General features: G+C 34.6%; 1 protein-coding gene and 1 pseudogene across 4 annotated transcripts; one reads left to right on the top strand and one right to left on the bottom strand.

Moving 5' to 3' along the window:
- The first annotated feature begins 4923 nt into the window (after positions 1-4923).
- LOC150025386 (uncharacterized) lies at positions 4924-6362 on the top strand (annotated as a pseudogene). The gene is made up of 2 exons (XR_016514908.1): positions 4924-6135; positions 6253-6362. The product of XR_016514908.1 is annotated as an uncharacterized LOC150025386 (transcript).
- LOC137826112 (regulatory-associated protein of TOR 1) lies at positions 6287-25672 on the bottom strand. 3 transcript variants are annotated; one of them, XM_068631972.2, is made up of 21 exons: positions 25130-25672; positions 18914-19016; positions 18384-18466; positions 18143-18301; positions 15155-15271; positions 14885-15042; positions 14126-14280; positions 13845-13989; positions 13682-13760; positions 13402-13503; positions 12674-12757; positions 11319-11429; positions 10191-10544; positions 9903-10089; positions 8941-9540; positions 8477-8806; positions 8295-8409; positions 7781-7905; positions 7548-7693; positions 7314-7415; positions 6596-6685 (listed from the first exon to the last, which is right to left on the bottom strand). In XM_068631972.2, the coding sequence occupies exons 1-21, from the start codon at positions 25448-25450 to the stop codon at positions 6596-6598; spliced, it is 3666 nt and encodes a 1221-aa protein (XP_068488073.2). In that variant the 5' UTR covers positions 25451-25672. The 3 variants fall into 3 exon arrangements, 1 of the variants encoding a protein (XP_068488073.2); XR_011083412.2 differs by lacking the exons at positions 18914-19016; positions 25130-25672 and adding an exon at positions 6287-6339 and having other exon boundaries at positions 6600-6685; positions 7147-7415; positions 18384-18597; XR_016515181.1 differs by lacking the exons at positions 6596-6685; positions 7314-7415; positions 7548-7693; positions 18914-19016; positions 25130-25672 and having other exon boundaries at positions 8295-8399; positions 18384-18604.
- Between the last annotated feature and the right edge of the window lie 917 nt (positions 25673-26589).

The raw sequence follows: 26589 nt of genomic DNA, 5'->3' as shown, positions 1-26589 counted from the left end.
ATGGATGTCAAGAGTGCCTTCTTGAATGACTACATCAATGAGGAAGTTTATGTAGATCAACCACTGGGCTTTGAAGATCATAAATATCCCAACCATGTCTTCAAGTTGAAGAAAACTTTGTATGGACTGGAGCGAGCTCCAAGACAGTGGTATGAGAGGCTTAGCAACTTTCTGCTATCTCATGGTTATGAAAGGGGAATGGTAGACAAGACTCTCTTCATCAAAAAGTCAAATGCAGAAATAATTCTTGTGTAAATCTATGTTGATGACATCATCTTTGGTGCTACACAAGATAGTTTGTGTGAAGAATTTGTGGCTGCAATGAAAGGTGAGTTTGAAATGTCTATGATGGTAGAACTGTCTTTCTTTCTTGGATTGCAGGTTAAGCAAACAAAGGATGGAATCTTTCTATGTCAATCAAATTATTGCAAGGAGATTCTCAAGAAATTTGAAATGGAGAGTTGCAAAGAAGCAAGCACTCCAATGCCATCAAGCTGTTACATGGATGCTGATGCTGCTGGAAAGAATGTAGATCAAACAAAATACAGAGGATTGATTGGCTCTTTGCTTTATCTAAGAGCTAGTAGGTCAGACATCATGTTTGCGGTATGTCTATGTGCAAGATATCAAGAAAATCCTAAAGAGTCACACTTCAAAGCTGCAAAAAGAATTTTGAAATATCTCAAAGGAACATCATCTGTTGGGTTATGGTATCCTTCTCACTCTCCAATTCATTTAATTGGTTATTCAGATTCTGACTTTGCAGGTTGCAAGCTAGATAGAAAGAGCACAATTGGCACTTGCCACCTTCTTGGCTCAAGCCTAATCTCATGGCATAGCAAGAAGCAAGCACGTGTTGCTCTCTAATGCTGAGGCTGAGTATATTGCTGCTGGAAGATGTTGTGCACAAATTCTGTGGCTTAAACAACAACTTGCAGACTTTGGATTACAAATCATCAAGGTTCCTTTGATGTGTGATAACACAAGTGCCATCAATCTTACCGAAAATCAGATTCAGCACTCAAGGACCAAACATATTGAGATAAGGCATCATTTTATCAGGGATCATGTAAACAATGGGAACTATGAAGTGAAGTTTGTGGAGACCAAACTGCAGTTAGCTGACATCTTCACGAAACCTTTACCAAAAGAGAGGTTTTTCTTCCTAAGAAGTGAGTTAGGTATCCTTGATCTTAATAATCTCTCCTAAATCTGTTTTGATACATGCTAAAGTCTATTTGTGAAGACAAATAAGGGGAGAATTAATTGGTTCTTGTATATCTTTATCTGAAACTGTGTAACCTGTTAAAATCTCTGATATAAAACTGTTTTCTGCTGCTGCTGATAGAAACAATCGATTGTTTCGAGTAAACAACTGATTGTTTTTTAGGTTTTATACTTTAATTGTGTGAAAATCTAACCTGCTGCTGTAAGAAGCATTAGACTGTATATATGCTAGTTTTGCAGGTACTACTTCAGATTCAATCAGATCAAACACAAGCACCGGGGATTTGTCTTCATCAAATAGGGGGAGATTGTTGAACCAAGTAGTGTTCAAGCTTTGAAGAATCCAAACCCTTTGAAGAATGTTGAAGGCTAGGTTGTGCTTGTTGTTGCTGAGTTGTCCTAGATAAGATCTGGGGTAGATTGGTTATGTAATACACTCTTGATTGAATCCAAAGCATAGGCATTCTCAATCTTTTTAAAAGAAAAATGTTTTTCAAACTAAGTGAAAAACAACCGATTGTTTTGTCGAAACAACCGATTGTTTTATACTTAGGTGTTTTTAGAAAAGGTTGAAAACTGTTTTTCAAATGGTTGAACTGTTAAAACTAAAACCATCAATTGATTCATGGAAACAACCGATTGTTTGTTTTGGTACCATAACAGAAAAACTGTTTTAGCTTTGGCTGAGCTTTAAATGTTTTAACTGATTGCGCTCCAGTCTTTAATGCTTTGACCAATCTTTTAAATGCAATGAATAAGTTTGTTAAGATTTGATAACAAAATTTATCTTTGAATATATTCAGAAAAACAGATTTGAGTAAGTAGATTTTAACACAAGTTTTAGTTTTTCAAAGAGTTGAGATTGCTTAGAGATTGAGATTGATCAAATAGTGTGAAATAGGATTTCTGCTTGTATTGATTTCAGATTTGCTTCTGTAACAAGTGTAATCTGTGTATTCTGTTGAACAAGTTTATTTGTGTGGTTGCTGAGAAGTGTTGTGTGTTCTTGAGGGGATCAAGATCAACATTCTTAGTGCTGGTGTGTTGGCCAAGAGAAGTGTGTGTCTTGAGGGGATCAAGGTCACTTTCTTGGTTGTGTTGTAAGTGATCTAGGTTTGATTGCTTAGTGGAATTCCTCAGTGGTTTATGAGAAGACTGGATGTAGCTCTGGGTTTAGAGTGAACCAATATAAACATCTGTGTGCATTCTCTCTATCCTTAATCTCTTTAAATTCAGTTTTGATATTTGTTTACTAGTATAAACAACCGATTGTTTTACTGGTTCTGTGCTTTTAGCTTTGTGTTTTGAAAAACTGATTTCTCAATCAAGGTATTCTTGAAGTAATTTAATTCAAGGCTTAAAAGTTTGCGAAAATCCTCTTTAAACAATTCACCCCCCCCCCTCGTTGAAGGCCATATATTCTAACACAAATAATCTTCAATTTGCATATTCCAAAAGCCAAAGTCCGCATCATCGAACTTTTCATTTTTCACATTTCCTTCCTTCGGAGCCATTGCTCCTACTTAAATTTGATTGCATCTAGATCGTTTATAATAATAAACAATAGTGACAATCTGGATTCGATACTAGTTGCTAGGAAATAAGAAACATTTCTTATAATCAGATATACGAGAAACAAAATAAATGTGGAATAATTACACACAAAATTGATAATGAATTTCATCCAATTACGCCTATGTCTTGGGGTTGTTGTAGACCTTTTATTTGAAAATAAATAAATAAAGAAACTCTTTACAAACACTCAACTCACAATCCAAATAAACCTAAAAAATAAAATATTTTTCTCTCTCTTATTGCTCATTTTATTCTCATTGTTGGAATGAATAATAGATTTTAAATGATGGTATTTATACATGATGCAATGTATATAATCCTTACATTTTATTTTCTATATTTATGTAATCCTTTCATTTGTATTGACTTTCCTATTTTCTCTCAACAAATATAAATATGTTTTTTAATGCATTTTTCTTTACTTTTATGACCAAGTCCAACACCTTTTAGATTGCGAGGGAAAATCGGTAAAAGGTTGTGAATGATGGATTGTGAAATTACTTTGTGCCTTCCATAATCACAACTTGAGAGATATGTTGGTAGGTCATTCATATGCTAGTAGGTTAACATGTAATGAGAAGTCCATACTTGTTAATATGACCGAGTTTAGTGAAGTTTAGAAATATTTTGCTAGCAATAAAAGAGTATAATATGGAGAATGTAACCACCATAAAACAAGTTTACAATGCAAGGTATACATATTGTAGATGACATGGAAGTTATAAAAATAAAATGCAACAAATTAATGATATTACTTCAGCGAGACATATATATTCATTGGTGTAGGTTTAATAAGGGTACAAATGTGATGACAAATATATTTTAGACACACATTGATTTAGTGAAACTATTGAATTCATTTCACATTGTATTTATAAAACTAATAGGTATAAGATGTCTTTACTTGAGATTTTGTGTTACCTCAATTGAAATGACCTTCTCTATTGCACTTGTTTTATTGGATCTAAATGTGAGAACAACTTTGTGTGGGGCCTTAATAGACTTAAAAGGGTTATTTTTTAGAGTTTCCTACCTTAAAGTCCTAGTTAGTGATAAAGATATTGCTCTTATGGATGCAATAAAGATTGTGTTTCTTGAAGCATTTAATATGCTATGTTGCTTTCATATGGACAAAAACGTGAAACCAAAGTGTAAGATGTTAGTGTGTCCAAGAGAGGCATGAGATCAAGTCATGGAAGCTTGGGAAAGTTTTATGAATTATGATGATTTAGAAGGATTTGAACACCGTGTTGAGAAATTTGAAGTTATTTGTTCTCCATGGTCTATATTTGTTGAATATGTCGATGGTATTTGGTTAACTCCACACAAACTAAAGCATAGACAAATAAGGTGATGCACTTAGATAACACAACAAGTAATAAATATGAGCCTCTTTAACATATATTTATGTTACTAATGATTAAGAAAAAATAAAATGTGGTTAAAATTCAAGTTCATGGCACAAGGATATGTGAGTTATTATGGCTAAAAACTATCTTATATAGATGACTTAAAGATTAATTTGAAAGGACCATGAAGCTCTACAGTGACAATAAGTCAGCAATACACATTGCATATAGTCCCATTAAACATGATAGAACAAAACATATAAAAATAGATAGACACTTCATTAAGGAAAAACTAGAAGAAGGTTTAGCATACATGTTATAAATTCCGTCCAAGCAACATGTGAGTGATGTACTGACAAAAGTACTCACTACCTTAGACTCCCATAATCTCATAACCAAGTTGAGAATGACTTGAAAGGGGATGTTGAAATATGGATGTAAATATTACACATTTACTGATTGTAAGTCTCACAAGATTTATTTTTTTTTATTAGGATTTTTTTTTTCTTTTAAATACTAATATATTGTATCTCTTTTTTTAATCAAGAAAAGTAATTCAATAATTATTGTTTACTACCTACACTTTTTTTCACATGTTCATGTGGTGTCTGTGATAGGATTTTCAATCTTGTCAAACTCGTAATTCGGATACGGATAAAAAAGAGTTTGAAAGCTCTGAAGAACATAACTTGACTTGAAAGAATTATTTTTCAGAGTTACTACTATACATAACATAATTAAAATAAATTCATAATTCATAAAATGGTCCAAATACATAACATAATTTAATATAAATTCATACTTCATGAAAACGTCTAAATACATAACATAATTAAAAGTAAATTTAAGATAATGTTTAATACAAATAAACTATCCAAGAAAATTATTTACATTAATCATAAGATAATCATCTCCCTCCTCCCAATGATATTCATTTTCATCCAATTGAAGTAGAGCAGTGGCAGAGGCAGCACCAAATAACACAAGCGGCACTGAAGAAACGCAACACGAGCGGGGACAACACGTAGACGGCTTGACAGAGGCACATGTTATTCAAATTAGGGTTGAGTTTTCATATTAGAGTTTTTGGGTATTCAAATTAGAGTTTTTAGGTTTTATTGGGTTTAAGGGTTTTTTGGGCCAAGTCATGAATCGTGGAGGTCCAAGAATCGTCCGATCCAACCCTTGGATCGCCAGATCGCTCCGATCTGAACAGATTCCGATCCCACCTCCGATCCAACCCATTTTCTTCTAAAAAGATCACAAGATTGAAAGATGGTCTGACAACATTATGAATTTCACAAGAGACTGTATAAAATATTGTAGGATTCAAGATCCTGCATGTGCACGTGTAGTTGTTTTCCTTCTTGCAAAACATTGAATGATAGTGAATTAGAGTAATAAGGATGATTATTATACAACTAAATAAAGCGGTGAGAGTCAATCAATATAAAATTTTGGCTTCTTTTCTTCTCTATTGCATATTGAAATCTGAATTAAAATCAATTATTTTTAAAAAGCAAAGTTAGGGAAACATATATATCTAGGCGTTTCTTAGGTTAAACAAGTTTCTTGAGAAGTCCACATTTGATTCAAAGAAAACGCTTCGTCCATTTTTTAAAATCTTTTAAAAGTTCAATTAACATCCCCTCTTAAGCTCGGGCTTTGTTTCTAACATATACACATGCATGCATCTGCAGCACCAGCAGCAAGTAATACCTGGTACGGATGGAAATTGAGGCAACTTACAGCACCAATTTTCTGGGCCATTAGGGTAGGATAGTATCGAATGGTGCCTAGTTGATCACCCTCCAGACTAAAGACTTTAATGAGTTGTTTCGCCGAACCACTAGCAATAATTGGAGCATGTCTATGTACAGCTAAAGCCGTAAGTGATCCCCTATGAGCTTCAATAGTAAGATAGGTGCTCCTAGCATTTCGTATATCAAGAAATTGGATATCCCCAGCCTTAGAAGCACTGACAATCTGAAGAAAGCCAACAATATGACAGTTGCATTATCTACTTCAAACCAAATCCATAAATCTAAGAGTTACAAGTTACTGAAGAAAAAATAAATCAAACTAGCAAGATGCTCTTTTTACCTTTCCTTGATCTAATCCAGGTTGAAAGCCAATCCCCATGACTTTTTCTACTCTTTGAGTATGAGGCCTCAAATCACAGACGAGCCTAAGAAGCATCTTTGCCATTAGTGATTACAAATACAGTAAGAGACAGAGAGGCTTCTAAATTGAACCTTAAAAGGTTTATACTTACGATAAAATGTTGTATTCATTGAGGAAGTTAAAGTATAGATGCATGCATAACCATGTCAAAACATATAGGTGATAAACAACAGTGTTGCTTGATTGAATCACGTCAATAAAAGTGAACCAAGAACCATGTTCATATTTGCAACATGATGGAAGAAATTCATCCGAGATGCTTACATTTCAGGTGTTCTGACATCATAAAGTCTGACAGAACCATCAACAAAACCAGCTGCAAATTGTCCCCCATGAATTTGAGATGCAGCCTAAAACACACGATAAAATGTGTGTAAGTCAAAGGATGATATTTGTTTGTATAATTCCTTTGTTACTTGGTTACAGAAAATAATACCAAAAGGGATGATCACGATTCACAACACGAATTTCATTAATTGAGAATTTATATAGGTTAGGTTTAATATATCTAATTTAATGTCTGTCAAAACCAGAGAACAGTCGGAATCCCGCTACAATTAAAGAAGATTTGGGGGCGGCCACTGAACCACTATTTCAGATTGACAACCATCGAAGGCAAAACTAAGATCAATAAAGGTGTTTTGTGTCAACGATCAAAAAATAAATAAAATCTCTTCACGTTCAAATACATACCGATACCGGTACCTTGAAGAGGCACAAGAAAAAGGGGGACGGGGCATTTTCACAGTAATAAGCCATTAATCATTATTACCAAAAAGGTTTTACAAAACATAACTATCAGTCAAAATACCTGTTCTAAATGTAGTTGGCCGGCCAAAACTCAAATTCAACTCAAATACCTTGGAATACAACTTAGTAAATGACTCCTCAAGTACAACATCTGCTTAGCTATCATCCCAAGATAGCTATAGCAAGCATAATTGCCAACAAAAGACATCTTGCAATGCTGAAGCTTACCACCGCTGAGACACTGCAATCTGATGATGAAGGTATAGTATTAACAAGCTGCTCTTTATCAACATCCCATACCATAATAGATGGTATATCACCCGATGCATACTGGTATTGCATAAATGTAACATGGAATACCATAAAAAATCATTAGCATCACAATATGATGAACGAATTAAACTTTCAATTTTAGGACATCAAGGTCCCACATTGTCAAGAATAATTAAAGAATCATCCTACCAGATAACTACATTGTTGTTGCCAATCAACAACTGCATTCAGACTCCGCACTCCAGGCTTATGACAATGAATTGAAGAGAATGCAGTGACGAGTTTTTGTTTACCCTTCAGAGTATAATCTTTCCAAATCCTTATGTTTCCATCAGCTGCACCATAAGATTCCCCAATAATACTAAAGCTCTGACAACAATTTGAGACTAAAATGTATAATATTATACAGTAGAGAAAAGTACATGAAGCAGCAAGAAGCAAGCTATCATCAAGCTCATTTACAAGGCAGAGCTTAGAAATTCCTTTGTAAGCAAAATCATGATTATCAAAACTGTTGAGCAGTATTGCCTCCTCATGGTTCCATATCCTGGAGTGAACTCCAAAGAACATTAGCCAACAACAAAAATCCAAATTGAGCAATGCAATAACACTCATGAAGACCAGAAAAATACTCTGACCAGTTCAAAAGTCAGAATTCCTACGGTCTATAAAATTATGCAAGAGAATTATGTCATATTAGTTGTCAAAGTCCCTATAATTAATAAATGTTACTCAGTCTTGCAAAGTGTTATCAACCCTGAATATAAACATGATTGGAAATGTATAACCTCAGAATTTCTCACTACCTTAAAAGCCTGTAAATAATTGTCCTAACATTTCCTAAACACAAAAAAGACTGAGATGTCTAAAGCCATGCCTAGCTTCATAACAGTCTCAGTTTAACAAATAATAATGGTATCAATTAGCTTCAACTACCTGATACGTTCATTCTCATCAGCAGCTATTATTATAGGAGAGAAAGGTTCCAGCAATGCTGCTTGTGTACCCTTTATGTCCCACTTAGCAATTGGATTTGTAAGCCTGCTAACAGCTGAAAGAATAAAATAAAATGTCACCATCTCTAAGAAACAAGCTAAATAAATAAATAAAATACAAACCAGAGTGCTGGCATTTTGCTATGTGCTCCAGTGCACGTTTTTCCCTCTCCTCTCTTCTGGCTAATACTTCTTCACTCTCATCAGTAGCAGTTAAAGGTGGTTTGCGAAAATGCACACAACACCAACTATATATAGTTGATTGTGGAAGAAGGCTTCGATCTGAAGTCCCAGAAGATCCATCAGAACCCAAAAGTGGATCAGCTAATCCAGAGTCCGGAGAATTCATCAGGTGGGGCCTAATCTCCAATGAACAGACCCTACGCATTTCAGTTATACAACTAGGTAGAGGAGGACTGACTGGAGGAGTTCTGAAGGTCAGTGGCAAATGTCCTGCCAGAGCAACAAGCAATAATAAGCAGAAAGCCTTGCTACAAAGCAGCAGGAATTATCACAAATAAAATTGATGTTAAGGGAAAAACCATACACAGGATTAATCATTAAGAAAAATGGAAAGGAAGATCTACCTCCTTTCATATCAAACCAAGAAGACGAACGAGCTAGTCCAGCAAAAGTAGGAGAAGCTGTAGATTCAGCAGTTCGAACACCACCAGACTTCAACGGCTTTACAACCACTTGTTCAATACCTATGATGGACAGTACCCGACAACCAAGATTTGCTACACGAGGAGAAGGATCTTTCGCTAAAGTATACATAGCAAGTACACAATGTGAATACAATGCATTCTCCAAGGGGTTTAGTCTAGTGTGGTTAACTAATCCATTGCTGAAACCATCACTCAGAATTCCTGAATCAGAGTGATGAGATGAATAATCATAAGACAATGGGTACGCATGCATGATACTCAAACCAGCAAGAGGACTGCTAGAAGAGACCCGACCATCTAGAGCCACTAGAGAATAGTCATTTCCAACGCTCATAGGACCGATTTCAGGAGAAACAATACTTCCATGAGGTATATGTTGGTTCTGTTTAGGATATCCACCAACTGAACCTTTTATATTAGCCAACGAAGGTAAGGAATTAATCAAAGAATTAGATTGAGAATATGCAGCAGCAATAGATTTCAGGTGCTTGTTGTGTCCCAAAGCAAATCGCGCTAGAGCTGGCAGTTGGAAAGAAAAAAGTCAGCAACATGTCACAGATCCATCTCTAAAGTATACCAGCCTTCCCATACTATATTGATAACAACAAGTTGTCTTAGACTAACCAATTAACAGTCATTACAACCAAATTAGAGAACAATTAGAAACGAAAAAAAAATGAAGTTTTTTAGATGCAAGTTTGATAACTTATTGTGCAGAAGTTTTCTTTCTTACTCACTAATAACAATCATTTTATTTAAAAGTTTTTCATCTTTCTCTATGTTCAGAAACAACCATCCATTAGCAACTTTGTTTGCTGAAGATTAAGAATTTGCAGTGATGATATCAATTAAAAAATAATAACCGGATGCTTATAACCTACCTACAGCTACCTCTGCCCTTACCAATGGACTCCCATCAGAAGCAACACATAAGATACTCTTAACTACACTAACTTCAGCCCTAAACTTTTCAGCATCATCACATTCTTCATCTCTATGAACACTTCTACATGTACCAAATCCCACACTGAGGAGGGTACTCAGTGCAAAAACAGCAGATGCCCTAACCTGTAAAACAATAAATTGTATGATTAAATCCATTTGATTAATACACCAAAAATTATAATCATCTGGCAACTGGAAATAGAACTAATAAGTAGGACATAAACCTCTGGCTGGGGTTCAGACAGTAGAGGAGCAAATATAGTAGTTGCATCTTCCTGTAAACCAATTGTTTGTGCCTCTGAGAAGTCTTCCCACAATTTCCCCAGACACAGGCAAAGCCACTGAAGGAAAAGGGGTTCAGTTTGTGAATCATTAGAACATGAACTCTGAAGGTGCTTTAAGCTGACATGAAGCAAACCAGCTTCCATACAAGCTTCTTGGCCCTGTCTATGACCATCCACAATCACAGCCAAAACAAAAGCAGCCATTGCACGTTGCTCTGGATATGCTTCCATACTGTCAAGGAACTTAATGAAATAGATATGACCACCATCCTTCACTAGATCAACCCGACATGACTACAAGCCAGACATGGAACAGAATTAATGCCAGACACAGCAGACATTCAACATGCAGAGTTCAAGACCAAATTTCGGTATAAAATTATAAAGGTCCTATAAGTAAGAGCAAAAAATAAAATGTTACGTAATATTCACACCTATGTTAATTGAGTTTAGGATTTGATTTTGTAGTTTTCATTTTTTTAAATAAGGATTTTATTAGTAACTTTTTAGTAGGATATAGGATGATTGATGAATAGCATATTGGTCATACATATGTTTGGATGGAGTGAAAGAAAAAAAAAGGAAGGGAAGATGGGTACTTAAATTTGAAAAAAAAAATATTGTTTGATAGAAGATACAAATAGGGATCAGAGGGAGGGAAGAAAATTCATGCAAAAGAACTTCAAAATTAAAAATCTTTCAAACTTTTCCCTTAATTTAAAATTTAAAAATTTTCCATTCTCCCTTATTTTCTTTCCTCTCATCTCATCAAAACAAAGGGTAAATGTTTTTTTGTTATTTTCCCTTCTACTTTTATTGGCTTGTCCAGCACCATGCAAAGCAAGTGTACTGCAATAACTACTACAGTAAAAGCAACCTTCACCGACCAAGACAAATTTTCAACATTATTTAATAAATGTTTGGTCAAGATTAATTTTGAAAAAAAAAATTCAAAAGTTCTCTTAAGAACCCAACAAAAATAAACAATTATTTCTCTAAAATAAACCAAACCAAACATGTGTAATTGACAATTACTTAGAGAAAAAAATTATTTTTCTCCAAATCTACCTTGTCAAGTGCAAGAATCTTTGTCCATATGAATACAAGGATCTGACGTAGCTCTGGTGGTGGTGTTTGCAACAGCTTTAGAACATAAGGAAATATTCCAACAGATAATGCCTACGTATCAAAAATTTGGTATCAAGTTACTTCAATTTAGAGGTGATAAAAATAGAAAGTTATCTTCTCAGCTGATGTATTTCATAAACATGTATAGAAAAGGAGAATAGTACAATACAAGGCGTAGTTATAGCCTACAACATCCTTGGGATAAGTACATACACCCAAGAAAGCATCCTGTGAAAGCTGTACAATAAAATAATAATCACAATTTCAACACTCCCCTCAAGCTAGAGCATATAAATTGTATGCACCAAGCTTGGAATATATAAACCAAAATTTAGGCCCTCTCAAAGACTTGGTTAGAATGTCAACAAGCTGGTAGTTAGAGCTGATAAATCCAGTATTAAGTTCCTTGGACAACATCTCCTTCCTGACAAAATAACAATTGATCTTTGTGTTTGATTCTCTCATGAAACACTGGATTGGAGGTAATATGAAAGGCTACCTGATTATCACAATACAATTGTATCAGCTCAACTTTACAAAATTTCAACTCTTCAAGAAGTTGCTAAACACAAGTTCACAAGTGGCCAAGTCATAAATCTATATTTAGTTTCTACACTGGACCAGGCAACAACATTTTGTCAATGGGACAGTCAAACCAATCTACATCACAATACCCCTATAAGTTGAATAATTCCCTTGTCCTCATATAACAATCCTTGTCTTGGAACCTTTTTGATATATATACGAGGGTTAGAATTACAACATTCTCGTGGTTGTGAAAATTCTACATGAATTGACCAACAACTCCGGTTGCATGAGATATATCAAGTCTTACAATGGTGAGAAAAATGAATTTGTCCACCAGCCTCCTATATCTATGTAGATCTGAAAAAATTTCACCTCAGTCCACCATTAGCTTTTCATTTTGGTCCATAGGACTTTTTGAAGGCTTGCAATTTGCCACTCTCCTTTATCGTCCTGTGACGACCGAAGAAAAAAAGGATTGTGTACCAATTTGAATTTAGAGGTGATAAACGATCAGTGTGTTATGTTCTCATATGTATTTCATATATATGGAAAAGGAGAAGAGTACAATACAAGGAAAGCTATAGCCTATAACACTCAATCCTTAGGATAGGTACATACACACAAAAAGCAGCAGCCTTATGAAAGATGTACGGTAAAATAATAATCACCATTTCAACAAAGTTATCATACAATAAATCATTTATTAAAAATAAATAAATAGGTAAACCAATTACACCAAAAGTTGATGAATCTAGAGAAAAAATTACCAGATCGACCGCCCATGGCCCCATATCAAGGAACCTTCCAAGGAGCAGTAAGGCCCGAAAGCAATGGCATTGACTAAGTAAAACCTGAAATATGAACAATGCTACTTAACAATGCATACAACAGATATCAACAACTGGTAAACATTTTGCCCAGAAGTTTAAAACACACATATTGTGAAAAAAAAAAGAAAAACTAATGTGAATTAAAAGTGCATAAAGAAAGCTTAAAATGTCATTTTGCAAATGAGATTATACAAAACAATTGGTCACCAAACAACTAAGGCTACAATTTCTGAACCTGTACAGAGTCAAGACAAAGCAAGATGATTGCCAAGTCAAACAAATTGCAAGAAAGTCCCTAAAATAAATGAATGATAAATAATTGACACTGGAATTGACCATAACACACATTGTGAGAAACATTTTAAAACAGTCCACGTAATGTAGGTTACATGAACAAATCAGAAATGTCCATTGCCATATTACAACTAGATATAGCTAGCCCCATTGTTAAGAGAGTAGATGCTCACAACAAAAACATCCTTTTGACAAATGTCTATCATACGGAAGATAATAAGAAACGCTGACCAAATTGAAACAATTTCAGCTAAGAAAATATAATTCAATATTACCCTCCAAAAGCTTAAGTAAGGAACAGCACCTGACAAGAGTATTATGAAGCAACACAATGGCTCAAAAGGAAACCAAGAAAAAGATATGGATCGCACCTGAAGAATTATAGGCAACTGCTCGGGTGGTTTCTTATGTTCAGAACCATGGTCAAGCCATACCTCAAATGCTGTCAACTGCTCGGTGAAAAATGTACTAGGCTGATAGAGAACAACATGTTTCATCAGGTAAGCTCAAAACTCATACAGAATCCTTTATATTGCAATTATTCCTTGCTAAACCAAAATTCCTTATCTAATTTTTATTATTTAATATTCAATTTCAGAACAAACTCTACATCAGAGTTATTACAAAAAATAAATCCAGAATTCCAGATACCTGAAATTCAGCATTAGGATCCTCAACTAAAGATGGAAGTTGAGAGAGGCATAGCTCAGCAGCCATATCCCATGCATCCCTGACGTGTGGAGAAAAAACATAAACTGTTGAAAATATTTGGCAATACATAAAAAAATATCATAACAATAATCACCAACAATACCACATATGATGCTGGTGGGTTGGAGGTAACGTTGGGTGAGAAACAGGAGAACAATTTGCAGATCGCATGATTCGCTCAGCAAGTAGAAAATTTCGAAACAGACTTATAACAAGCAAATCCTGTCTGAATAATCTCTGAAAAATATCTGCAAGACATATCAATATAAGATAAAAACAAAAAAAAGATACCAACTAGAAATGTTTGCTAAATAACTGGAGTTCAAAAAGAAACTGTTCCAATTTAGTAAGTCGGTGAAAATGATGGGGAGGGTTGAGACCCACCATGGGGAAGAACATTCCAGGCAATTGTATCAGTTACTGCTGTAAAGATCCAATTCAATTCACCCAGAAGTGTCTTTCGGTCATTAGGACAGCCAGGTATCTTGTCTATAAGTGAATAATCCAGTGACTCACGAAGCAATGAACGTGTACAAATCCTGGAGACAGATTACATCACAAAAAAGTTATCAATACCCAGTTTGCTGAGATATACAATTATCAGTTACCAACACTTGAAAGCTCAGGAGCTAGAGAAAATGAGAAAAGTTAAGTTAGTAATTTGTAGATGTCAAGCATAAATCAATTTAATAGTAAAAACCATCTTTATCATGGGTTTTTCTTCTATCACTACTGCAGTTAACAAAAAGTCCAGCGGCAAAAGTTAAAGTAAAGATAATGCATCAGTTAAACAGCAAAAATACAACCAGGGAGAAATTTATTATAAAAAATGACATTTATGATTCTGGATTATGATGTATACAATCAGCTATCATGAATGCTATTAGATAAAAGTAGCTAAGTAGGGTCAGATATGGAAAAGTATAATCAGGTATAAAATTAGGTAGGCAAAGTAAAACAATTCATCTTACAAAAGTGTTCATCATTTAGAAGTCCATGCACAATGCTTTCAAAATCCATGCATAATGCTATTACATTTAAAAAATAATAATAAGGTATGTTAAACCTATGTGAATGTTTAACGTTTTAATTTTTAAACATTCTGAACAGGATAAACTAAGTAGGAATAATGAGAAGTTTCACCATCGCAATGCCATCTTTATAGGCGTCGTAAGGCAAGATGTAAACACATCAGCAGGGAATTCTGTACTCTGAGGCAAAGTCTCGTGTGCTTCACATGCTGCAAGCAGAATGCAATCCCTTTGGGACACAGAGAAGTTGGAAGCACTCCATTCATGAAGCTTATCAATAACAAGTCCAGTAACAAATTTGGCAGTCCAAAAAAAGACAAAATCAGTATCAATACATTTGGATTTCTTTAATAAGTATTTAATAACATGGTAGTGTGGATACCTCAATGAAGGAATTCACAATCATTCCAGCGGCAGAGCAATCAAAAACATAAATTGACGGGGACTTCAGCCAAGAGTCAAGTTCATTGATGGATAATGGGATATACTGCGTATAACTCTGCATAACCTATGATGAAAATGAGAATAGGAATGTCTTGTAGCTATTCTCATCATGATATTGTGACTGAGGGCATTATACTCAATTGGAACCCATGATATCTAGTAGCAAAAGTTAAACTAATCAGGCATCTGTGATAAGATACAATTCCAGTTTAGTTTTAACCTTTATAAGTTATTATCGTAAAGTCAGGAGCAAAAAAAAATCCTTTTCTAGCATAATGATTACTATAAACTCTTCTCATTTACAAAACAAATACCTTTCTTTCTATTTATTTACTGAGCTTTTATGATTATTTAATATCTCCCTTGGTGCGAAAAAAGATCTGAGCAAAACAAGAGGCATGAAAGTACAATAATTAAAATTTATTATATTCAACATGCCTAGAATAAATAGTGCATTGCTTTCTTACCCATTTTCTTCTCATACTTTTGCCACCCTATTTTGCTTCTATTCATGGGTTTGCTTTCACAATCATTCATTTTCCATTCTCCCATTTTTATCTTTTATACTATTTTTCTCTACTGAACAGGGCACACTTTTAAAGAGGTGGGAACCTATACACACACAAGGTTGTCAAAACGTGAGAGTTTAACTCACGGGAGGTTCATAAACTAGTAAAAACGTTTACTTTGGATAAACAAATACATTAAAATACTTATAACATAATAATTCAATATTATATGATGCTATAAACAACTTTTTATATTTTCTACTATAATATTATTATTAGTTGATCACATTATATACTTCTTAAATATATTTTTATATTTTTCTGATATTATTATCCTTTATCATCACTCTAGTTGATTATATTATATACTATGTTTTACATAAAAAGAGAAGTTGTTGGACTTAAACTGAGGCCCAAGAGTCCAAAATAGCAAGAGAGGAATAAAAAAAAGGTTGATTCTCCCTGCACCATATCAATTCAAATTTGCATCCAACATGAAATGTCCGTTTTGTCCTTAATGATTTAAAAGACTTTGACTTTTGGATATTCCGTAAGTTAAATCACAAAGTTTCGGATATGCAAGTCCGAAACTAATATGTCACTTCTGGATTTGGTCATCTGGAAGCTTATCTGGATAGCATAAATGACCTTCTGGATGTCAAAATCCGTAAGCAAACATAAATGAGTTCTGGATCCCAATCCTCAGCATCATTTATAGCACACCATTCCGGACATGGAAATCTATAATTCATAACTCATTTCCGAATATGGTCATCCAAAAGTAGGGGTGGCAAAGTGGGTCAGCCCGCCCCGCATACAAAATGCGGGCTGGTTTTCATGACCCGCCCCGCATGCGGGTTGGCCCGCGGGCTTGCGGGTCGGCCCGCTTTTTTTTTTTTTTTGAGAGTTTGGAAACCAATGTTCATGAAATCAAGCTTAGAACAAACGCAACAAAGGATTCAAGATATAAAATTTATGTATATGTCTATACCAGTTACTTAATAGAGAAAGTTTATAAAATATAAACTATATGTCTTGTTAAATCATTGTCTCAATATAAAGGGATGATCACTTAAAAGGAACCTTCAAATTTTGTAAAAAATAGTTTAATCACACTAGATTTAATTGTTACTGTTGTAATGTAATGAACCACTATAGAATAAATTTCAAGAATTGATGAACAGAGAAAGTTATATTCTAGCAAGTCAAATCAATTATTATTATTTTTTTTTTTGTGGGCTAGCGGGCCAGCCGCCCCGCCCCGCTGTTGGCCCGTGCGGGCCGCGGGTTATGCGGGGCGGGCTAATGCGGGTCAGCGGGTTGAAAACGTCAGCCCACCCCGCGTTTTTTCTCGTGGGTCGTGGGCCGGCCCGCATGGCCCGCCCCACTTTGCCACCCCATCCAAAAGCTTAAATGAAGCACGAAAATGATCTTCCAGATTTATGCATCTATAAGCAAACATGAAGTCAAGGGTAGTGTTGGGTTTTAAATTTTATGTTAGGTTGCATTTTTTCTTAAATGATATGGTACAAGGAGAAATAACCTAAAAACAAACCCTAATATGACTCAACCCACTAATTTGTAGTTTGCACCAGCCATATATATGAGATACACAAGAGAAAGGAAATGAGAGAAAAGTGAGATTAAAAATGTCCAGGAGAATCACAAACACGAAAAGGGGCGGAGCTGAGAAAGACCCCAAGAGAGGTTTGTTAGTGCTATAGGACACAACATCGACACCTACATCAAACAGAAACCTGCAAGATAGAACCAGTGAACCATAAAATTGTTCCCTAGGTGCGTTTTGCATAAATCGTGGCCTAGAAACAAACAAATCCAGAGTCATTGTTGGATCTTTTCTAATGTCCAATTCATTTTGGTAAATCAACTCAAAACTCTTGATCTTTGAGCAAGTTTGCTCCTGTTTGCAAGAGTTAACTAAGTTCGACGGTTTAGGAACATAAATTCTCACGAGTTTACAAGTTGACTCGCCATTTTGAAAACCATGCCTACTTCTTTTTCAACTGGGCCTACTTTGCCAGTATGAAGAGAACAATATTTGATTTATCGAGTAACTACACTACAAAAGAAAAGTTGTAATTAGCTCCAAAAAAAAGTGAGGATCAAGTGAATAACATTATTAATGTCCCCAAATTCTACATAATTGAGACACAAAATTAAATATTAATTATAGTGTGGACAAAAAGGTTTTAAACGGATACTAAAATCATAAAAGAAAAATAGTTGTGTCCCCATAGTTCCCACTAATTCATTAGCAACCTTTGAGTTAATGTTAATTTAATGGGACACTAAACTCACTCTAAGTATCATTTAGTGTCTCCCTTTTACTTTTTTGTGTGAGTTTTCTGGAGAGACTAATATTTCGCAACAAGAACTGAGAAAATACAAACATTGACCTTATTGAAGACCCATATTTCACCGTTAGCAGTTGGTTTTGGGACGCCGTGCCCATTGTAATGGAATAAAACTCTTTCTCTCTTTGCATATCTACGACAATTAGTACAAAGTTTCTTCACCTCATCCACTGACGGGTCAAGTTGACATTTATAGCGGGCCTGTAAAGATCTCGATAAGGTTAACTATAAAACAATTTCAAAGAAAACATGAGGATAAGGTTAGCTAGTTAAACATTCCCACCTTTGGTTGCCATCTTTCATACTGACTGCTCAAAGTTTTTCCAATTGACTCCAATGCCTTTCGTGGTCCCATAGAAAAAGGATCTGCAGTATTGAGCAAGGTAAGCATCAAAAACTGTTTGCACCTTAACCATTTTCGCAAGCCTACAAAGTTTTGATACGTCACAAAGATTCTACTCAACCCATTTTGCTACATTTTTCATTGACAAAGTTGCAAATAACTCTAGATAATTAGGCTGCGGATGAAAAAGTTAATGACTGGATAAAAAGTTGAAGACAAGTATGAATCAAAAAGTTCAACCATAAAATATAAATGCAAAACAGCACACTAATTCATCAGAAATATGAACTTGCAAAAACAAATAGTTAATAACAAAAACATGTCATATAATATCATAAAGAAGCCCGAAGCTATTTCCAAACATGAATTGAGGATAAAAATGCAAAATATCTCAAATCCAGGTAACAACTTGAGAGTACAAACTACAGAAAACAACAACTAAATAAATGAGATTAAAGGTAACAAGACACCTATCCAGCACTCCATTCTGGCACAAGGGGATATCTTTATTACATCTGGTGGGTCCACACTAATGTTCAAACATAATACTAGAGCTACATATCTTGTCTTCATCTGCATCACAAAATTAGGTGTTAAAATGGATCATACTTCTTACAGCATATAAACATCTTAAAGAAGACTTTAAAAGATCTTAGAGGAATAAACAGAGACTTGGATAAAAAAAATGTATTTTGATTATGAAGAGAAATGTTAAATATCAATATAATTTACACCAGAAATCCATTACAAAGGTAGACTATTATTCAAGAAATCCTTTATAAATGGGAGAAACGTTATCTTTAAAATGGAGCTCCACCCTACCCTCTCCCAAAACAAAGCAACGAACCAACAGTATAAAACTTACCAGAAAAATAAACCACATTTATACATTACACACTTTGTAATGTGTTATTTCAAATGCAGCAAGAAATATTGTATTTTATTGAGTAGAGAACAACCTCTTTGTTCAATCTTCATTCTAAAGTTACATCCACAATAGTAATAAGACAGATTGAAAAATTGCAAATTCAAAACAGCCAGGGTATACGAAACTGTCATGCTATCAACACCTTTAGAACATTAACAGTCAATCAAACTACTTATGTCGAAGAAGCCTCAACTTTTTTTAACAAAAACCAATTGCACTAGTTGCAAAAAAAAGAACACAGAAGGGAATAGATAAAGATCATTGGAAAACTGATGACACAAAATTTCCAGTTGATACAATCAGATTAGGCAAAAGTGGCCTGCTTATTTCACATTTTTACAAAAAAGCATATACTTAATTTTACGTATGTATACATTTAGACCAAAATCCACCTCTTTCAAGAGTCAAGCAGTTTCAACCAATATAAGAAGCTAGCAACCTCCATTTCATGTAAACAAGCCACTTCCTAATGCAAGCTACCAGGATTTACACAAGTCCTACCACCCTAAAGAAACACATGTAAACAATCTTTCCCCCACCTTCATTCCAAAATCACTAATTCAATCAAGCAAATTCCAGGATACTTTATCCACTTTTACAGCCAAATCTTTAGCAAAATAAGAATTCATCAAAAACCAAGCTCACAATTAATAGAGGAAATTTCCCCAATGCAAGTATGATCAGATACCGTTATCATTATTTTTGAATTGATCGAATTGAAGATCAGCTGAAGTACAAAGTGCAATGTTGCATAATTAGGAGATAATTATTTCATAATTAGTGCAGATTCTGTTTTCTATTTATTAGGATAGATTTAATATTTTTTGGTGATTTAATTTGTATAACTCTAATTACTTATTATTTTTTGTTTTAATTACCTATTTTAAGTAGGTTGTAAATAGTCTAAAAGTTTAGATTGTAACCACGTTTGTAAACACATTCAGAGATATATTCAACCTTCTTCTTTCAACTGTAAAGAAAGAAGTTGCATAAAAACCCACAAACATCACATAACTCACTCGATTTTCTCATCAATCATTAGTTCAATATAACTCAACATTTCATTTTTGCACTTCAAAGGATCCCGTCTTAACAAAACTTGGTGCTTAACAGGTCAATCATTTTACATTTTAGTCCTTAACAACATTATCATATATGCAAACATAGGCATACGAATACGGGTGGTAAAGTGAACCTTGGCCAGCGGGCCAGCTTGCCAAAATTTGGTGGGCCGTGTTAGTGTTTTTAACCCGCTAGCTCACTTTTGCCTGTCACGCCAAACCCGTCAAAGACAGACCAAGACAATAATTATTGTAACATAAATCATTAACACTTAAAAATTAAGTTTCAATTATTAATTATTATTGAGTAATTTAACATGTAAAGGTAATAATTGTTTTAAAGTTTCCTATTAGAGACATTAATTAATCAATCAAAAATTTAGAAAATATTTATACGATTAAATATGTTTTTAATAAATATATATATATATATATATATATAAATAAACAAAAGTTAAAAAGACAAAAATTAACAAAAGTTGGTAGGTTGGCCCGCCAGCCTACTCTTTAGAGAGCATACCAAGATTTTCAACCTGTTTTATGGTGGGTCAGCCCACCTTCGTCCTGTTTTGGGTGGGCCTATAGTAAGCTCCCCGTTTTGTCACCCCTACAAACGAAACAAAGTCATCCATTCACAGTCACCATTGCATTAACCTAAACGCCCATTCTTTCTACATTTCCCAAATTCCTATCCCACCAAACACGTGACACATGGGACACTGTCGCGCAAATCGGGGATCATTGATTCATCACAGCAAGCTACAGATAACCTAAACAAAGTTAACAAATAACAACTTAATCATACTTTCCAGAGTGATTGAGCTAACTCTATCCTTGGGTCGTCACTTGGAGATAAGGCCACTGTGGAAAGGGTCTATAATGACAACAGCCTAGAAGGTTCGTCGAAGCTGCCAACCACTGTCTTGATTTTCTCTTACATGCACATGGTCTTGTTCGTCTAATTGAGAGATGGAGAACACACTATCCATTGTCACCATTCACCACCTTCCAAATCAATTTATCCAATGGTGTTCATGAGTTTGCACATTTTTTCAACTCTATTCAAATCAGTCAAAACTTATTCATGATGTCCTTTATATTCTCAACTTTAAATTTAATTTTCTCTCTTTTTCTAAACTCATTTCTTCTCTAAATTATTTTTTGATTTTTTAATGACAATTGTTATATATAGAACAGGATCTTGAAGACTATTGGTTTGGGTAAATTAAAACAAGGGTTTTATCACTTGGACATCAATCGGCATGTGTGTTTAACACCTCTTAACATCCCTAAACCATCAAAGTCTCCATCAATAATTTCACCACCTATCCTATCACTAATACCAACCTTTGACATTTTAGACTAGGACACCTTTGAGAAAATCGTCTCAATGTTTTGCACATGACTTTTCCTTTTATTTCTATGCATGTTGGTGACAATTGTGACATTTGTCACTTAGCTAAACAAAAATGTCTCTCATATTCTCCAAGAATCAATAAATCTTGCAATTTACTTGATTTAGACCATATGGATATTTGGGGACCCTTCTCTAAAATTTATATTTATAGTCATAAATATTTTTTTAACATTGTTGATGATTTTAGTCATTTTACATGGATTGTCTTATTAAAATCAAAATGTGAGGTCCAAATGCATGTCCAAAACTTTGTTGCTTTAATTGAAATCCAATTTCACACCACTATTAAATATCTTCGTTCTGACAATGAAAATGAGTTTTGTCAAAAGAAATATTTTTCCTTTAAAGGTATTTTACATCAAACAAATTGTGTATATATCCATCAACAAAATGGATGCGTAAAAAGAAAACACAAACACATTCTTAATGTTATCAGGACCCTCATGTTTCAATCTAATCTTCGAAAACATTTTTGGTTTTATGCTATTAAGCATGTAGTGTTTATGATAAATCGTATTTATTCTCCTGTTATTCAAAATAAAACTCATTTTGAATTATATTATTGTATAATGATTCTCCTGATCTTTACATGATTACAATTTTTGGTTGTCTTTGTTATGCATCAAAAAATGCTCCTTGTCAAAAACTTCCCACTGAAGATGTGGAATTTTTTTAGGCTTCCAAATAGGGACCAAGGGCTATGTCATTTTTTATATCAACAATAAAGAAATTTTTATATCTCGCAATGTGCAATTCAATGAGACAATTTTTCCTTTCTCATCCTCTCAATCTAGCACCATTGAACCCCTTGAAAATGACAATAACCCACTTTATATCAAAACCATTCCTACACCAGACATACCTTATTCTCCCCACCTTACCTCTACACCACTTACTCTACCTATACCGCAAGATTTCATCAATGCCACAAGTCCTACTTCATCTTCATCTATCTCCCTCTCACCACACCAACAAATCTCTCCCTCACCGGATTCCATAGTTTCTGCACCACCTCTAACCTCACCTACACCACGACATTCCACACACCTCACCAATCGTTTACAATATCTCGATGATTATTATTGCAACACTTCTTCAAGTTATTGCTCTTGCACAATCTAACCAATCATCTTCAGTGATCTGGTATCCTATCCAGTCGTTCATTGATTATTCTCATTTGTTTTCTTCTCACTCTCACTTTCTGATGTGTCTCCATGCTGAGCAAGAACCAAAGACGTATCAGGAGGCTATTACCCAACCTTGTTGGTAGGAGGCTATACAGGCTGAAATTGCAGCCTTAATTGACAACCAAACTTAGGATATTGTGACTACATCTCCCTCTGTCAAACCCATCGAATGCAAATGGGTGTTCAAAATAAAGAGAAAACCTGATGGGACTATTGAGCGTTACAAAGTTGGCCTGGTAGCAAAGGGGTACTCTCAAATTGAAGGGGTTAACTATCTAGAAACTTTCTCCCCTGTTGTAAAAACGACCACGGTCAAAGTTGTCTTAGCCTTGACATCCATTTACAATTGGGAATTACAACAACTTGATGTCAGTAATGCATTTCTTCATAGAGAAATTTTAGAGTAGGTTTATATGGTGATCCCTCCTTGACTATCCAGTTATCCTCCTAATCAATGCTGCAAACTCAAAAAATCTCTACGGCCTGAAACAAACAAGTCGCACATGGTATGAAAAAATATCTCTTTTACAGCCATCTTTAGGATATGCTTAAGCCCATGCTGATCATAGTTTGTTTATAAAAAAATATTGGTTATGTTTTCACTGCTCATATTGTTTACATTGATGATATTGTGCTTACTGGAAATTATGCTTCTGAGATCACTAAGATTAAAGTCACTCTCCATTCTCATTTCCATATAAAGGACCTTGGTCAGTTGAAATGTTTTTTGGAAATAGAAGTAGCTAACTCCGGCCAAGGCATTTCTCTCAGTCAACGCAAATATTGTCTTGATTTGATTAAGGATTATGGTCTCATGGGTTGCAAACCATTTTCCACTCCAATGGATGACTCCCTACGTCTCCATTAAGACTCTAGTGAACATTTACCTGACCCTTTGTCATATCGACGATTGGTGGGATGTCTCATATATTTAACCAACACTAGACCTGGTACCCAACAATGCAGTCAATTCATGGTCACACCAACTCAAACTCATCTTTAAGTTGCCTTAAGAGTAATTCGAGATCTAAAAGAATGTCCTGGAAAAGGCTTACTTTTTAGTCGCAGGTCATCAACACAACTTTTTGGATTTAGTGATGTTGATTGGACCTCATGTATTGATACACAACGTTCCATCACTGGTTACTTTATTTTATTGGCAATTCTTTGGTGTCTTGGAATCCAAGAAATAATCTATTTTTTCTCTCGATCTTCTACAAAAATCGAGTATAGGGTCCTTGCTCTGCCACTTGCGAGCGTCAATGACTTTCTTTCCTTCTTGATGATTTGAGAATTCCTATCACTAAGAGTCATGTTTTCTATTGTGCTGGCCAAAGCGCTTTATACATTGCTAGAATTCTCATCTTTCATGAAAGAAAGAAACATTTAGAGAATGATTATCACATTGTTTGTGAAAAAATAATTATTGGACTCATGCATCTTCTACTAATCTCTTCATCACATCACTTAGGAAATATCCTTACTAAAACCCTTCCACCATAGCTTATTCATTCCAATTTATCCAAGTTGGAGCTTCTTGACGTCTTCCAACCTGACTTGTGAAGGGCCGAAAGAAGACTACACAGCACCTCAAACAAATCAATAATTTGAGTCCAATCACAAGAAATACTTAACCTAAAACTTTCTAAAAAGGGAATAAGGTGCAACTTTCCTATAAGCGCTATCTTTCTATTATTTTCTTTTTGTCCTTTTCTTTACACACAATGTGTATATATTCTGAATCAATATAACAAACTTTTCCATCTTGCTTTTTGCCTTGAGCGCTTTCCTGTGTTTGCCTTCTTTTCTCGCATTAACAAAACTTAATGTTTAAGAGATCAACATTTCAAGTCCTTGAAGAGTCCCTCACAACATTATCACATACACAAACATAGTCAAAAGAAGTCATCCATTCACAGTCACCACTGCTGCCACTACTTTGACCAAAACGCCCATTTTTCTACATTTCCCAAATTCCCGTCACGCAGAACAAGTGACACACAGGACTCGAAATATTCCAATCTCTCTGTAACGCAAATCACCGATTCATCACAGCAAAATGCAGATAACACAAACAAGGTTAACAAACTGACCCTATCCTTGGGTCGCCACTTGGAGACGAGGCTGATGTCGGAGGCGGCGGGAATGGCGGCCTCGAAGGCTTCGTGGCGGAGCTCGCAGAGGACGACTATCTGCGGCAGGTAGGCCATGCTGGTGGCTCCATTCCCGGTGTAGTTACCGCTGCTGCTTGCAATGGCGGTTTCAGAGTCGCAGCGGGGCGTGAAATCAGAACCATCGGTGTTGTAACTGGCGATGACGACCGCGACGGAGGAGGAGGAGGTACATGATGAGACGGTGGAATCGTCGTGGTGGTTCTGGTAAAAGCGAGAGGCCATCAAATCTCCCATTGTCATCCAAATCAGAAACCCTCTTCAGTGATCGAACATGAAATAGGGGAGGGTTTTGAGGCAGAGAGAACCCTCGCCTTTTATCAGGATATGAAGATGGTGATGTTGAGGATGATGATAGTGATGGTTATGGTGGCGTTCACCATGATAGAGAAGAAGGGGGCGCATAGAAGAGTGGCGGCAACCACTGTCTCCTCCAAGGGAGACGGAAACAAGTGTCACGAAGTTCCGGTTTTGGGAAATGAAACGAGAAAAATAAAACATTAGGTAATTTAATAACATTAAATTTAATAAACTATTAAATTTAAATTTTACTATTGTTTCCTTTTTCAAAAAAAATGGAATTTAATAATATTAATATATCGTAATGTGTTTATTATATAAGCGCAACGTCATTTAGGATAATATAATAATAATAATAATTTAAATAGTGGAAGCAACAGAATTCGATTCACATTATATTTAAGGCGGCAAATGTTCAAATGTTATCGATAAATTAGTGTAATAATAATAAATAATTTAAAATAAAATAAGATTTAATAAATATAATATACACACGAATGATAATAGTGAACTCATAACAGTTAATCTTAAACAAATAAATAAGATATGTATAAAAATTTGCTTAAAACTTTACTTATAAAAATATGATTTGATTTTGACATATGTGTGCACATATTATTAAAAAGAATAATAAAAAAATGATTCTCTATAAGTTATCCTCTATTTGGTTTGGTACAGAGAGATTGTTATGTAGAAAATAAAATAAAGATGATAAAATAGTAAAAGAAAATAGATTCGCTTTCTAGTTTTTTCAAAAATAATTTCTTAATCAAGTAATAAGTACAGTATTCTTACAATTATTCAAAAGGAATTGAATTGACCAAACATTCATCCGTCAAAGACAATAGAATCTCATTAATGAAAGAATTGATATAATTCAATTGAAAGACTCAAAGTAGTAAAGTCTGAAGTCAAAAGAATACTTGGTGTTTTTATTTTACTCAAATATTAGTTTTTTTAGCAATGAACCGTATAAAAAATAGAAAAAAAGTCCATAAAAAAATATTAATGATTTGTATAAATTACTAAATGATAAATAGTTTGAAATCCAATGAGTAACTAACAATTTTGTGATAAAAAAA

This window comes from Phaseolus vulgaris, chromosome 8, assembly GCF_051622355.1.
Source record: "Phaseolus vulgaris cultivar YP4 chromosome 8, ASM5162235v1, whole genome shotgun sequence".
In the NCBI taxonomy this organism is placed as follows: domain Eukaryota; kingdom Viridiplantae; phylum Streptophyta; class Magnoliopsida; order Fabales; family Fabaceae; genus Phaseolus; species Phaseolus vulgaris.
This window is presented reverse-complemented; position numbering and strand designations above follow the sequence as displayed.